At 47.0% G+C, this 15,539-nt stretch overlaps 1 protein-coding gene across 3 annotated transcripts in view; it reads left to right on the top strand.

Moving 5' to 3' along the window:
• LOC105480844 (dedicator of cytokinesis 2) overlaps nucleotides 1-14,918 on the top strand; it is a 434,017-nt gene extending 419,099 nt beyond the window's left edge. For 2 of the 3 annotated variants that reach the window (XM_011740036.2, XM_011740037.2), the window contains 7 exons: nucleotides 520-603; nucleotides 7,340-7,477; nucleotides 9,094-9,221; nucleotides 10,340-10,511; nucleotides 11,686-11,806; nucleotides 13,363-13,505; nucleotides 14,331-14,915. In XM_011740036.2, the coding sequence (XP_011738338.2) occupies nucleotides 520-603; nucleotides 7,340-7,477; nucleotides 9,094-9,221; nucleotides 10,340-10,511; nucleotides 11,686-11,806; nucleotides 13,363-13,505; nucleotides 14,331-14,393 (849 nt within the window). In that variant the 3' untranslated portion in view covers nucleotides 14,394-14,915. Of the gene's footprint in view, nucleotides 1-519; nucleotides 604-7,339; nucleotides 7,478-9,093; nucleotides 9,222-10,339; nucleotides 10,512-11,685; nucleotides 11,807-13,362; nucleotides 13,506-14,330 lie in introns of all 3 variants that reach the window. The other variant, XM_011740035.2, reaches the window with a different exon arrangement.
• The last annotated feature ends 621 nt before the right edge of the window (nucleotides 14,919-15,539 follow it).

The raw sequence follows: 15,539 nt of genomic DNA, 5'->3' as shown, positions 1-15,539 counted from the left end.
CTAAGGACATGAGCCCCAGAAAGGGGCTGCCAGGGTCACTTGCAAAGAGGGATGCCATGAGGTGAGCTGGAACACCCACCCAATGAGATTCCTTACTGAATTATTTTCCACAGAGCAATGTTCTCAAACTTGAAAGGAGCATCAGAATCTCCTACAGTGCTTCCTGACACACAGGTCCTCACCCCACCCCCAGAGTTTCTGATCCAGGCTGTCTGGGCTGGGACTAGAGAATTTGCATCTCTAACAAGTTCCAAAGTACTGCTGCTGCTACTGGCTCAGGAACCTGACTTTGAGAACGACTTCCCCAGAGTTTGCAGCCCATTCCCACCGGGTACTGATCTGAACCTCAAAGCAGATAAAACATTGTCGGTCTCTCCAGACCTCTCACTTGTGTTCCATCCACATGCCTGTGACCTCATCCTTGCCCCTCTCAAATTGAATCTTCTCCCAGTGGCAAAGAGATTGGCTGTGAAATGCTAAATGAACAGGAAACCCTGACCTCCTATCTGTCCTCCCCAGGCCTTCTTCACTGAGGAGTACGTCAGGGACCACCCTGAGGACCAGGACAAGCTGACCCACCTCAAGGACCTGATTGCATGGCAGGTAAAGCAGAGCTGGCAGGGGGAGCATCCTGCCCTTCTTCCTTTCCCCCCACCATGGTTCATTTGCCCCAAGCTAGGCTCTGGCTGAGGCAGCCTAAATTCACATGGCCTCCTGTCCCTTGCTTTTCAGCCCCTCTTCCAACTCTGTATCACACCTGAGCAGGTTCATCCTGGAACAGAGATTTGGGGCACTGCACTCTTGGGTGTTGCATGGTGCAAGGCAGCAATGCTATGCTGGATGGTGCTAAGATTATCTTATTTGATGTTGAATTCAGGGGATGGCTTTTCACAGCGGGATGAAAATGAACACCAGGCCCCCACATTCCAAACCAGCACCTTCCCCCGACACCCAGCACAGGCCAATCTGATAATAGAAGACTTGAGCCCCTACTCCCACTTCTCCTCCTTTTAGAGCCGACCCAGTTTGTTGCAATAATGCTCAGATGGATATCAGATTTTGAAAATAAGTGAGGCCTTTGTGTGGTTGGTTGTGAGTCAAAGGGTCTACATCCTGCACAAGCTGCTGCTCAGCCCATGAGCTTAGAAGGCACCACCCTACTGTCTCGGGCTGGCCACTTACCTGCCTCTCCTTCCATTCTCTGCTTGCATCCCTCTTCTTCCTGTGGACTCTGTCTTTCCTCCTTTCTCTCCTTCTCTCCGTGCACCTGTCTCTGTCTTTCCCTCTCTCTCTTAGAAGCCTGCACTTCCATTCCTTGCCTCTCTGTCTTTTGCCCCCAACCCCTGCACATCTTACTCCTGTCTTGGCTTCTCTTCCTCTTCTCTCTTGTTCTCCCTCTGCCTGCAGAAGCAACAGTCGGCTAGATCCCTCTCATAGAGGCTTACCCAAGGCTAGGCTTCCCCTCCGGGCCCACAGCAGCCCCCTCCTCAGACATTTGCCCACTCTGAGCTCTCAGAAAACCACCCAGCAGAACACAGGGGTGGGCTCCAGAGGGCAGGAGCTGGCAGGAGGTGAGCAGTGGGTGCAGGAGCAGGTGGAGCAGCTTGCAGCTGCCTGCCCTCCCTCGCTTTCTTCTTGCCAGTCACTGTGTGAAGAAAAGCAAGCTTTTGTGGTTGGGAGTTTTTGTTACTCTAGGGAAATCAGGGAATGAGAAGCATTGGGTGCAGCCTCTTTTCTTAAAATAAGAATTCCTAATTCAGGTCCTTCCCTGCCTCTGCCAATTTATGCAAAGTGGGGCTTTAAAAATGAAACACCAAGCACTGCACAGACGCGCTTTTCCCGAATGCATGTTGTGTGTCTGTCTGGAATTTTCTCTTTCTTTTTACCTTGTGCCACCTGTGAAGCCCAAATATCCCCAAGGTCCCCAGCCTTCTGCGGTCATCATGCCCTTTATTATTCAAATAATGATGTTCTCCCTTAGCACCCCCAACTTGGGAAGCAGGAAGGCCAGGCTTTGATTCGTTCCCATCCTCAGATATTGCTGGGAAGCCTCAGGGAAGGCTAACATGTCACACAGATTTGCTTAGCTGTTGGATGTCACTCTGAATCCATACCATTGCCCTGGTCCTCTCCACTGGGGACCTCTTCTCATCTGGAAACAGCTTCTCCATGCTGTGTTTGCTGTACCCAAATGAACTTCAGCTTCACAGCACAGCAAATATCAAGCTGTACCTTCTAAGAAAATTCTACTACTGTCTTGGAGCTTACTAGAGGGACATTACCAACAAAGCCGGAAGACTTTGAACGCATGTACTCTGTTAAATGTGACAGCTTCTGAGAGCCATTAGCTAGGCGCCTTCAGACACCGCCCCCTAGTGGCTGCCTTCTCCTTAGCACCACCCGCTGATCCTGGGACCACCTATACAGAGGCCCACCTAACCCCCAAACGAGGTTGACCTGAGCCATATCCCTCCCACCCAGAACCCAGGCACCCTAACTTTGACCCCAGGCACCCTAACTATGGACACCTGCATGCAAAAGATGCAGCCCTGCTCATAGCAAAGGCAGTCTTTTAACATTATCACACGCAGCAGATTAGCTCTTCCCTACCTGTGTCATTCCATTTGTTCTTGCAACTTACATTTATTGAGCCTCTGTTGTGTCCTAGGCATAGTCCTAGGCAACAGAGATAGTGATGGACGAAATTGGGCCTGCTCCCTGCTCACTTGGTGCTTAATTCTAAATTGGATCTTGGTTTTGCGAAGCCAAATACACTTTGAATTTACTTAAAACACAAGAAGGTTAGATTGCAAGGGGAGTGAATGTATTTGTACCTCTAGCAACCGAACAAATGCTGAAACCTTCAAAGTACATTTGGTGTTCAACGTTTTGCAGATTTCAGGATCGATAGCTTGTTAATTTCTTTTCTTTGTGAAGACTTTCTCTCTATTTTTTGGAATAAAAAGATGTCTATAGTATGCTCTTTTAAAGCTTTCGTTGTGAAATATTATGTACAGAAAAGTGCACATAAAAATATATAACCCACTTATTTATCAAAAACGTACATCCATTTGACCACCACCCAGATGAAATAGAATTCTGCTAGCTCCCCTAACCCTATTCTTATGCCTCCTTCCCTAAGAGTGAGAACTGTTCTGCTTTTATAGTAATCATTTCCTTGCTTTAAAAAAAGTACTTTACCACCCAAACACTCATTCTTAAACACTGTAGTTTTGATTTGCTTAATTTTGACCTACATGTAAACAGAATCACATAATATACAGTCTTTCATATCTAACTTATTTTGCCCAATGTTATGTTTGTGAAAGTCATTCATTTTGTTGTACATAGTTATGATTCACATTCATTTTCATTGCTATGTAGTGGTCCATACAGCTGGCTTATGTAACTATACCAAAATGTATTTCTTTATTTTTCTACTAATAGAGAATTGGGTTTATTTCAGTTTGGGGCTATTACAAGTAATGCTATTCTGAACTTCCTTGTGTGTGTCTTTTTGGTACACATATGCAAAATTTTTGTTGGGTATATACCTATGCATTCACTTGTTTTGTCATAGCATATAAGGATATTCAGCTTTAGTAGGTAATGCCAATCTTCTATCACTATAGGTTAGGTTATTTTACCTGTTCCTGAACCTCTTATAAATTGTATTATACAGTACAGTATATACTACTGTATCTGTAGCTTCTTTTGCTCAACATAATGCCTTTGAGATTCTTCTGGGTTGTTGCACATACTAGAGGTTTGACTTTTTTTGTTTCTAAGTGTCATCTATTGTATGTGTATCTAAATTACCAATAATATGTCAATTTATTTATCCTGTTGGACATTTGGTTTTTTTCGGGTGTTTGATTATGAATAAAGTTGCTATGAACATTCATGTTTATGCCTTTTGGTGGACCTAAGCACTCAATTCCTTCAGTATACGTGTAGTAGTGGAATTGCTGGGCCATGCACATTTAACCTTACTGGACACAAGAAGCAGTTTTTCAAAGTGGCTAAATCAATTTTCACTCCCACACAACTTCTAAGTCAGTTGATTCACATTCTCCCTGACACTTGATACTGGGAGTCTTTTTTAATTCTAGTCCTTCTGGTGGATGTGTAATGATATCTCAGTTTAGTTTTAATTTGCATTTCCTTCATGAGCAATGATGTTGAGCACCTTTTCATATGCTTACTGCTAATTGGATTGCCCTTTTGTGAAATACTTTTTCAAATATTTTACTTATGTTGTTAATTGAGTTGTCTTTTTATTATTGATTTATAGGAGTTTACATATATTCTAGATATGCGTCTTCTGTCAAATGTATGTATTGCAAATATCTTCTCTTAGTCTGGCTTGTCTGTTTGCTTTCTTAATGATGTATTTTGATGAACAGCAGTTGTAATTTTGGTCAGGTTTAATTTATCATATTTTTTAATGATTAGTGCTTTTGTGTCCACTTTAAGAAACCACAACTACCCCAAGATCATGAAGATATTCTTCTATGTTTCATTATGAGTTTTTATTGTTTAATCTTATACATTTAGGTGTATGATCCATTTTGACTGATGTAAAGTAAGAGGCAGATTATTTTCTTACACAGATTTCCAATTTCTTCAGCACCATGTATTGAAAAGACTATTTACCCCCACTTTTGACCCCCAAAATTGACCATATATGTATTTGTCTATTCTGGACTTTCTATTCTGATCCATTGGTCTATGTCCATGCTTATACCAGTACCACACCATCTTGAGTCTTGAAATCTAATAGTAAGTGCACCCCAATTGTTGCTTTTCATCAAGTGTGTCTTGCCTCTTCTAAGTCCTTTGTATCTCTCTATAAATTTTAAAATAACCTTGCCAATGTTTACGTACTTCTCTAAAACACATTGATATTTGGATTAAGTGTACGTTAAATATTAGATTAAATTGGAGAGAATGGCTATCTTCTCATCCATGAACATGGAATACCTCTCCATTTATATAGTTCTTTAATTTTTCTCAGCAAAATGTTGTGGTTTTCACATATTTTTTCTTTCATATATCTTATTAGATCTGCTCTTATGTATTTGATATTTTAAATTCTATTGTAAATGGTATTGTTTTTAAATGCTATTTTCTGTTTGTTAACTTTTCATAATACACTTGTCTTATGATCTTTTATAACGTTTGTACTTCTTATGTTTTTCAATTCTAATATTGGTTATTGGTACCTTGTATTTTCTTGATTAGTCTTCTTAGGAGTTTATTAATGTTGTATCTTTTCAAAGAAACAAATTTTGGCTCTGTTGATCCTCTCTATTGTAAATTTGTTTTCTATTTTTATTCATGTCTACTCTTACCTTTATTATTTTCATTCATTTTCTCCCTTTGAATTTAGTTCACTGTTCTTTTACTAATATCTTGAGATGGATGCTTAGCTAATTTATTTTCTGTCTTTTCTAATATGTAAAACTAAAGCCATAAATGTATCTCCATTTACAACTTTATCTCACTACTTTTTATATGTAGTTTTTCCATTAGCATTCATTTTTATATAAAATCTTTGTCTTTTTCATGAATGGAGGATCTTTTCTGTTCCTATATATTAGTTAAATTTTTCAGAAAAACATGTTTTTGTAGGCTCTCTTTATTCTATTTCTTCCAAATTCATTCTGTTTTTTCTTCCTTTATTCTTTCCTTATTTTCTTCCTTATTTGTTTCTTCCCTGTCTGTCGGTCTCGTCTCTGTCTTTCATACTGGAGACCTTCCTCCAATGTCTAGTGATGCTTGGCATTCTCTTCCTAGTTAAGAGTGAGGCTAAAGAAAATCTGTGTACACGAGAGAGGGCCTTGGCAACTGGGTAGCATTGCTGTATGCTAATGGAATGACCCACAGATGCCTCTCTCTACATGGGACCATTCATATTCTCCAGAGTCAGACCCTTCAAGCTGTTCTATAGAAAGATAGTCCCAGCTGCTACACTGCTGGCCATTTGGGAATTGGGAAGTGGAGGTCTCACGATCCAAATGCAGACTTTCTCTTCAACTCCTTATTTGCAGTCTGGCTCCTCATTCTGCCTTCTGTTGTGCCTGATGCCCCTAAGCCCAGAGCTCCTTGTTCTAATTGTTCTAGATGATAAGCTCCTCCTTCTTGAGAAAATGGGAAAATAGAACACTTGGCTGCAGGGTGAGGCAGTCAGAAAATCTAACTGCTCCTGATAAAGAACTTCAACACATTCCTCTGTGTTTGGCCCCTCAGCTCACCCACCTTCTCTGTGGTGCCTGGTGCCTCCAATCCCTGAGGCCCTCTTGGCTTCATGGAGGCAGATTGGCTTCTTCTTATCACCACCTCCCTCCTCTGCTCTGGAAGGTCAGTTATGTCCTCCCACTTCCTGGCACCTGCACACATTGTGGGGCAGGTTTATGAATGTCTTCAAGTTTCACTGAAGATTTCAGTTTCTCCTTCACCTTGTCATTTCTGGGTGACCTCCAATAAAAGTAAGCAGAAATATCTTTATGTCACCATCATGAAAGCAATTTTTTCCCAAATAATTCATAGTCTACCCCTTTGCCTCCCCTGGTAATGTTTCCCTGAGACCACACAACTAAAGTTCTCAGCTTCTCTTTCTAACAGTGTCCATCGTGGCTCTGCTACTCTCCCTTAACATAACTGCCACTTAGACAGTGTCCACTGACCTCCTATGGGGACAAATAAGACTCCAACTCCCTCACATCAATCCTCTCCTCTTCCCTCATCTTCCTAAGGCTTTTACATCACTTTTCAAAGCTCCCAACTGGTGGGTTCACTTTATGATATTAGCACATTTATATCCTTCTTCAGCACCTGTATAAAGTACAATTGGCTCCATGTGGTAAGATGAGGCTATGCCCCCTCCTCTGTTTTCTCTCAGCTCTTGCCTTCCTCTGTCTCCTGGCTTCTGACATTCATCCTTTTACTTTAGTATTGCCAAGAACATCTTATGCGAGATTTTAAATCAATGCAACAGAGATTCCCCTGCTCTGATCCCCACACTTGGCCCCCAGGTAGATTCTTTAAGGGGGCCATTTTCCCAAGCATGTGGCCTCTCATGGGGAACGGGAGAGTCCAACCCTCCTATGAGGCAAGGGAAGCTGAGGATCTTTCTCCCCTTTCCAGAGCAAACCACTTGTTTGCAACTTTCCCCATTTCCCATGGCTGGGGACCCTGTGTGCAGGTTTCTGAGGACCCTGAAGCCCTTGACGAATTCTTCGCAGGCAGACTTGACTGCAGCTGCCGTGATGGGCTGGGTGCCAGGCTGAGGCCCACCAGCCAGCCTCTGGCTCATTCTTTACCACTTTCTCTCCAGATCCCCTTCTTGGGAGCTGGGATTAAGATCCATGAGAAAAGGGTGTCGGATAACCTGCGACCTTTCCATGACCGGATGGAGGAATGTTTCAAGAACCTGAAAATGAAGGTGGAGAAGGAGTACGGTGTCCGAGAGATGGTATGGGTGGTTCCTATGGCTTGGAGGGGTGGGATTGGGCAGGGTGGGGCAGGGAAGGATGCTGGAGGCTGAAGTTGGAAGGGACTCAGCAAAGGAAGCTGCTTCCAAAGAAGATGGTGATGGCCAGCATTGCTGGATCCCATCCAGGGGAACCCTGCTGGAAACTTGGTCCAGCAAAAATAACCCCCAGACAAACTCCAGTTACAACTGGATTGTGCAGGTACCAACTACTCAAGGGACTGTGTAATAATAATGAAAGCTACATTGATGCAGCATCTACTATATGCCTGGCCTGATTCAAGCACTTGACATCTACTAGGTCATTTAATCATCACCACAAGCCTGAGAGGCAGGAATGATTTTTAACCACTTGTATTTCTTCTGAGGTTCAGAAGGTCAGGTAACTTGCCAGAGGCTATGTGGCAAATGAGTGTGCGGCAGAATTTGCATCTGGCTGTGTTAGTTCAAGGCCAGTAGTTTTGGCCACTGAGCTCCTTGGCCTGAAGAGGCCATGAGCCTGGTGCTTACAGGGTGCTTCTTCATCCTCTTCCTTATTAACTGGTGTTATAAAATGTCAAGGCCATGCAATTCCTTTAAAACCATCTGGTCCAGCCTTCCCATTTTACAGATGGTAAACCTGAGACCCGGAGAAGAACAGTGAGTTACTGAAAGAGCCTAGAGGCACACTCAGGTCTCTGATTCAAAGATGTTTTTCCGTGAGACAGGTTGTCACTTTCAATACTCCCTACATGAAGTCCCTGCAATGCAATTCTGATGCTGACTCCCTGGAGTTAGATCACATTTCACAGGTTAGAAGCACAGTCTTAGATGTTTCCCACTTCAAACACCAATTATAAGCTTCAGGGACCCAGGCCACCCACACTTCTGCCTAACTGGTTACAAATTGGGGGATTCCCACTACCCCATCGGGTTTCATAATTCACTAGAATAATTTACAGAACTCAGGAAAGCATGATACTTACAACTTCAGTTTATGATATAAATCAAGACCAGCCAGATAAAGAGACACAGAGTGAGGTCCAGGAGGGTCCCAAACATGAAGTTTCCATGTATTCCAGATGCGTCCCCCTTCTGGCACACTGATGTATGATTACCAGCCAGAGAAGTTCACTAGAGCCTAATGTCCAGAGTTTTTATTGGAGTTTCATTATGCAGTCATGATAGATTAAACCATTGGCCACGTGATGGAAATCAGTCTCTGGGCCTGTCCACTACCTGGAGGTTGAGCTGGTACTACATGGCTCAAAGCCCCAGCCCTATAATCATAGAGCTGGTCTTTCTGGCCATTGGGAGCCATCTTATTAGCATAAAATCAAGTATGGTCAAGAGGGCCACCATGAATAATAACAAAGATACTCCTATCACATAGGAAATGCCAAAGATTTAGATATTTTCCTCCAGGAACTGGGAGTAAAGGTCAGCCACATTCTTTATTCTACAAGAACCCCTAGCCTCAGCCAGCCAGGAACTTTTGTGTTGATGCTTCACTCAGCCCCACAACTCTGCCCTGCCCAGGTGGAGGGAGAAGGTGACAGGAAGGTGGGGGCCACCTTCCTCAGGCTACAGCTGCTAACCACCCTGTTCTCCCACCACAGCCTGACTTTGATGACAGGAGAGTGGGCCGCCCCAGGTCTATGCTGCGCTCGTACAGACAGATGTCCATCATCTCTCTGACTTCCATGAATTCTGACTGCAGTACCCCCAGCAAGCCCACCTCAGAGAGGTCAGTCCCTGCACCCCAGGGAGCCCCCCGCACCCCTGCCTCCCTGGCTCAATCCCTTCTCCTTCTCTGTCTTCACCAGCAACATCCCTTCGACCTTCCCCTTCCTCCTTTCAGTTTAAAAGCCTTTTCCCATCTGGAGCCTCACAACTACCCTAGGAGGCTCATGGTTAGTATCATTTGTAGGGGATTATCGGAGGCTCAGAGAGGCAAGGCAGCTTTCCTGAGGCCCAGCAGGACTCACCTGCAGCCCCCAGACTTCTAGTCCAGTGATCTCTGTCAGCCAGCCAGAGCTCCTCACCAAGCCTGCATCTTTCTAGAATATTGTCACCTCTCACCGGAATCTGTTCCCTTTCAAGGAAGCTCCTCCCAATCACAATGGGATGTCCCCATTGCAGAGCTCCTCCTCCTGCACCACCTACCCTCCCCTCTGTCGGGGGTCTTCCCTCCTTTGCCCCCTTCCACCTTCCTGGAGCCCTCTGGCCATCATTGCTGGACCCTCCAGAAACTTCCCAGCGGGCCTCAGAGGCTACTCTTGCCCAGAGGGAAAAGGATGGAAACGTCTTCTGTGTTTCACAATTCTAGGGGCCACCATTCACCCTGCCCAACTCATCTGTTCTAATCATAGACACTATGAGCTACCCAGCACTTACCATATGCCAAGAATGTGCCAGGGGTTCCTCCGACCTCATCTCGTGGCCACTCTGCAAGGTCTCTGCAAAGACCCCCATCTACTGAAAAGGAAATGATGGTTGGAAGAGGTTGAGTGATTTACCCAAAGTTATTTATTCAGCTAAGAACTGGCCGGGCCTGGATTTGAATCCGCATTCATGCTTTCAACCAGTCTTCTCTCCTCACCACCAGTTTCTTTGCTATGGCTCACTTCTTTCAATTTCATTTTACCATGAATAAAATAAAGTGAACTTTACTCGTTACATTTAAGTGTTTGTGGGTTGAGCAAGTTGCTCCCCAAATCCTCTGCCAGATTTGCTGATCTACTCTAGATCCTGTAGTAACAGCTCAGGTAGCCCGAAGGTCCCCTTCAGCTTCCTGGGTCCTTGCAAGGCAGTTCCACTGAAGCTCTAACTGCCGTTTCTATTGCTGCCCCTCTGGCCTTTCAGCTTTGACCTGGAATTAGCACCACCCAAGACTCCGAGAGTGGAGCAGGAGGAGCCGATCTCCCCGGGGAGCACCCTGCCTGAGGTCAAGCTGCGGAGGTCCAAGAAGAGGACGAAGAGAAGCAGCGTAGTGTTTGCGGACGAGAAAGCGGCTGCCGAGTCGGACCTGAAGCGGGTGAGCGGCTGAGGCAGGTTGCCTCTCCAGTGCTGTCAGCAAATCTGCACTACATGCTGGGCACAAAACCCAGGGCTTCCAGATACGGGATCTCCGAGGCCCGCTTCTGCGGTGCTGTGGGTATTGCAGAGGCAGCACCCTAGGAGCTGAGAGGTGAAGTGCTTACTGCCCAGGCAGCTGGGGTGGCTGGGACATGACAGAGCTGGGAGTCAAACCCTGACCTTTGCACTTCAGAGCCTGTGTGTATCCTTTCCACCATCACACAGGGCTTTTCCAGGCGGGGGAGAAGCCACCTGTTCTCCCACCAAAGAGGAGAGCAGCCCACTTGGTATTGGGCTAGGTGTTTCTATAGCCCCCAGCCCCAGGCCTGTTCTAACCACTGACATCTCAGACCCCTGCAAGCCCCTCCTGTGAGCCAGGAGTCCAGGTGGGGATGCAGAGATGAAATCTCACTGTCCTGGCTTTGAGAGTTTTGGTCTTGTAAACTAATAACTTTTTAAAAATGAGACTTGGTGTCAGGCAGCCTTCTTAGTTTCCCGCTGGAAAAGAGGTTTGTCAAAAGCATTCTGGGAGCCTGGGAGGGGGAGACGGATTAACTGCCCTGGCAAGGGAGGGGTGCCAGATGAAAGAGCAAGGGGCCAACCAAGATACCTTGGTGAAGAAAGGGCCCTCCAGAAACTTCCCAGTGGGCCTCACAGGCTACTGTTGCCTGGAAGGATAAGAATGGAAATGTCCTCTGTGTGTCTCAATTCTAGGGGACACCATTCACATGATAGTCTAAATGAATGCCACCCCCTCCACCCCGTAGTTGTGTAGTGTGCAACTTGTGAAACCATACATGGCAGACTGGCATGGAATGGTATAAAATAGAATAAATGAACTAGGAGCCAGCTTCATAGAAACCATGCCACACCCTCATCCCTGATCTTTCAGGGCCCAGATCTGCCTCATGCTAAGCCTCTCTCTCTCTTTTGTGTGTGTGTGTGTGTGTGTGTATTTGTGTGTGTGTGTGTGTATTTGTGTGTGTGTGTATGTGTATTTGTGTGTGTCTGTATTTGTGTGTGTGTGTATTTGTGTGTGTGTGTATTCGTGTGTGTGTGTGTGTGTGTATTTGTGTGTGTGTGTGTGTGTGTGTGTGTGTGTGTATGTGTGTGTGTGTGGTGTATTCCTCCAGCTTTCCAGGAAGCACGAGTTCATGAGTGACACCAACCTCTCGGAGCATGCGGCCATCCCCCTCAAGGCATCTGTCCTCTCTCAAATGAGCTTTGCCAGCCAGTCCATGCCTACCATCCCAGGTATGCCCCCTGCTGCCACCAGCATGAGGGACTAGAGATAGTGCAGACCACCAGCCTTGTGGGTGGAGGGTGGATGGGAACTGTGTCTACGCAACAAAGTGGGCCAGGCATCCTGGAGTTAGAGGCTGTGCTCACAGCCCCCCACCCTCTAATCTCTCCCCACACCCACCACTTCCCAACGGTGACACCATCCCAGCAAGCTCCAGCAGGGACAAGGGAGAGGCCTGCTGTCTCTTGGGCCCTCAGAATTCACTGGGTATCCATTTGTCACACTAGTGGCCCCTTGTTCTCAGTTAGCCAGGCCTCCCCAGGGGCCAGAAGTTTGCCCTTGGTATGTCCCTAAGACCTGTGGCTTCTTTATGGACCCGGAAGACTCTTTCTGGCTTTACAAAAATGGCCACCACATCTTATAGCTGCGGAGTGTTGGGTGCATAGATGCTCCCTATCTGCCATCCTCGTCACGCACTGTCCAGTGAGGAGGTTAGAACACAGCCGATGGTCCTAACTCACAGAAGAGAATCTGAGGCCCTAACAGGGGACATGACAGGGGACATGGCATGCCTGAGAGCACTCCATCTGGCATGCAGAAGTCCTTGGCATCTGCTGCTATGCGCCTGGCTCTGTGTGGTAAGGGCCAGGTCAGAAGGGAAGAAGACAGGGCCAGTGCTGCCCTGTGGAACTCAGCAGGCCGATCATGGTGAAGACGCTTGCTGGTTCCCGAATGTTTGGGGTGCCAGGCCCTGCGCCAACTGCTACTCCTTCATTATTTCATTTACATCACTGCACGTACCCGGGAAGTAGTTCATGTCATCCACCCCATTGTATGGATGAGGAAACTGGGGCACCGAGAATATCAGTCTCTTGCCTATCACCAGCCAGCAAATGGCAGAGGCTGAGTTCAGACCCAGGCCCTCTTCCCTGGAACCAGGCACTGGCACCTGCCCACTGCCCTGCCACCCCACGCCTGCAACATTTGGCTCAAGCCATTTCACTGGTATCTTCTCGGCAGGTCTCACGACACCCAGGTGGTCTGGGCTCTTTCTCCCATTTGGCCAGTGTCGAAAGCAGCAGTCAGAGAGTAACTAATTTTTCATGTCTCTGTGACTCCAGGCTGGGGCTGTAACCACTAGGCCATCTGGCCCCTCCACCAGGTGACACGTGGGTCTGAGACTCTCTTCCCAGTGTCTCCTGCAATGGGGAGAGAAATCCAGGGTGTTGGTGTTGGGAGCTGGAGGAAGAGTAAGCTCACACTGTCCCCTGCCTTGGAGCAGAAGGCTCTGTGTTTCCCGGGGATATCAGGGCTTTGGGGCAAGGTTTTGACCAGGAGCCAGGAGGCTGAACCCTTGTCTGTAGGGTGGGCAAGCTTCACTGCAAGAGGACAGCTTCAACGCCCCCTGGCATGGCAGGAAATAGGCTTCCTGCCTCCTGCTTGGCACATACAATGTGTAATCCCTGGATGCTGGCTCTGTCTCCCAGCCCTCCCCCTGTCTACCTCCCCCAAGGCACTGCCCCTCCTCCACCCACCCACTCATGCCCCAGCTCTACTCTCCTTCCAGCCCTGACACTCTCAGTGGCAGGCATCCCTGGGTTGGACGAGGCCAACACATCCCCCCGCCTCAGCCAGACCTTCCTCCAACTCTCAGATGGTGACAAGAAGACACTCACACGGAAGAAGGTCAATCAGTTCTTCAAGACGATGGTGAGGACACTGAGGGTGGAAGGAAAGGAAGATGTTGGGAGGAAAAAGGGAAGACAGCAATACAGAGAAAAGAAAATGGGGGGTCGTGTGTGCATGTGTGTGCATACGTTGTCATTCCTAGGGAGGTCTAGTCAGGAGGCCTGAGTTCTGGGACACTGTGCAGCAATGCCCAGAGGATGGTTCTCCTCTGGGGCCCCAGGCAGCTCCTCTGACCAGGATTGACCCCAGCTAGGCATGTGCAGGGCCCCGGGACCTCAGAAGCAGTAAGTGGCCTGCCCTCACCTAAACTGCCCCTTAGTGCCACAGCACTTTCCTATTCAACCTATATCACAAAATCCTACAAATTGAACGTTAGTTTCCAAGCACTGATTCTGTAAGTCCCATCTCCTATCGTTACTTGTTGGCCTTTCCTCAAGATCAAGAAGGTCCCATAACACATCTGATCCTGAAGGTAATATGAAATCGGGACTCTGCTACTACAAATATCTCAAGTGTACCGTGAGCACACAATGAGTCAGGCACTGTGCTAAGCACTTCCCAAGCATGGTGCCATTTGAGCTCTCACTCTTAGGATTTTATATGGGAGGCTCACAGGGTTTGGTAAGTGATGTGCCCAGGTCCACATGGCTAGTGAGCCTGGGCTCACTCTACTGTCTACCACTGCCTTTCTGGCCAAAGCCAAGGTCATAGCAGCTCACATTCACTGGTTTTTGGGCAGGGGTCAGTGTTGGGGCCCTTGTGATTAGGACTGGGAAGCTCCATTTTGGTGCTTAATCTGATCATCCCATCTTGGTTTTGTGCTTGTTTATTCTCTTCTCTCAAAAGCTGGCCAGCAAATCGGCTGAAGAAGGCAAACAGATTCCAGACCCGCTGTCCACGGACCTGTGAGCTGCTGCTGACTAGGGCTGCATGGGAGAGCCAGGGAGGGGAGTTTCTGGAAGAGGAGAGCCATGGGTGGAACACCAAAGCCTCACAGAGTGGGAGACTCTCCCCATCAGTTGTCCTCACTTAGAGGAGACAGAGGAGCCAGTCAGGTCCCAGAGCTTGAGTGCTAACAAGCCCAGCATCCCCTGGGGCTGTGATCATGGTGGATGAGGAAGCCTCAATGTAGATTCCTGAACGCAAGGAACCAGCAAGAATGCCTTCTCCCAGTGTGCTCTCCCCAACATCCTAGGCACAGCTTTCATAACCCAGTTTCTTAGGGGTAAGAAACTGTTTTTGTTTCATTTATGAAGTCCCAGAACTTAACAGAAAAGAAAGCCTTTTAAATATTCTTTTTAATTTTATTTTAGATTAACAGTTTTGTATTTTACATTTTTTAATACAACCAACCAGTTTCTTTTCTAGCCAATCATCTCTGAAGAGTTGCTGTTTCTTACTGACAATAAAAAATGTTCTCTTGGTTCGAGTAAGCCTTGTTGCCTGATTCTGTTGGCTGACTCTCCTGGGCCCAGGACTGGGCAGGAAGCTCCCTGGAAGGAAGGCCCAGGGACTGCAGTGATGTGAAGGAGCCTGGTGATGCCCTTGCCCAATGCCAAGTTTCCCCACCTCATCTGTGAGAAGATTCTTCAAGAATCTTCATGACTCTGGTTCCTTAGGTGCCCAACCCTGGGCTACCAGCATGTTAAAAAAGTTGACCTGGTCTTCCTCATGGATCTGAATAGTGGAGTGTCGTACCTCCTTTCTCCACCTTTAGAAAGAGATAGCAAGACCACCCAAGCCTGGTCACTCTAGTAAAGACCAAACCTAATGCCAAAGAGTTAGGAAAAGAGGGGTCTGAGGTCCAGCAGACTCATAGTTGAGCTCTTGGATCTTGTCACTGGCTCCAAAGTGGTGGCTTTTCTTGGAGGAATTCTCAGGTTTTTCAGATGAGGCCCAAAGGAGGTGAGTAGCTTTGTCAGGCAGCAGCAAGAGAGGATGGGAGCAAAGTCCCACCTCTGGATCCGACAGCGAGCAGGGAGCTGTGCAGGGGAGGGTTCCAGAAGGAGGCTGAGGACCCATTTGAGAAGGAAATTAATACTGGGTAAGTGCATG

Source organism: Macaca nemestrina, chromosome 6, assembly GCF_043159975.1.
Source record: "Macaca nemestrina isolate mMacNem1 chromosome 6, mMacNem.hap1, whole genome shotgun sequence".
Classification (NCBI taxonomy): Eukaryota; Metazoa; Chordata; class Mammalia; order Primates; family Cercopithecidae; genus Macaca; species Macaca nemestrina.
Note: the sequence above shows the minus strand (reverse complement) of the source record. Positions and strands in the feature narration are given on the sequence as shown.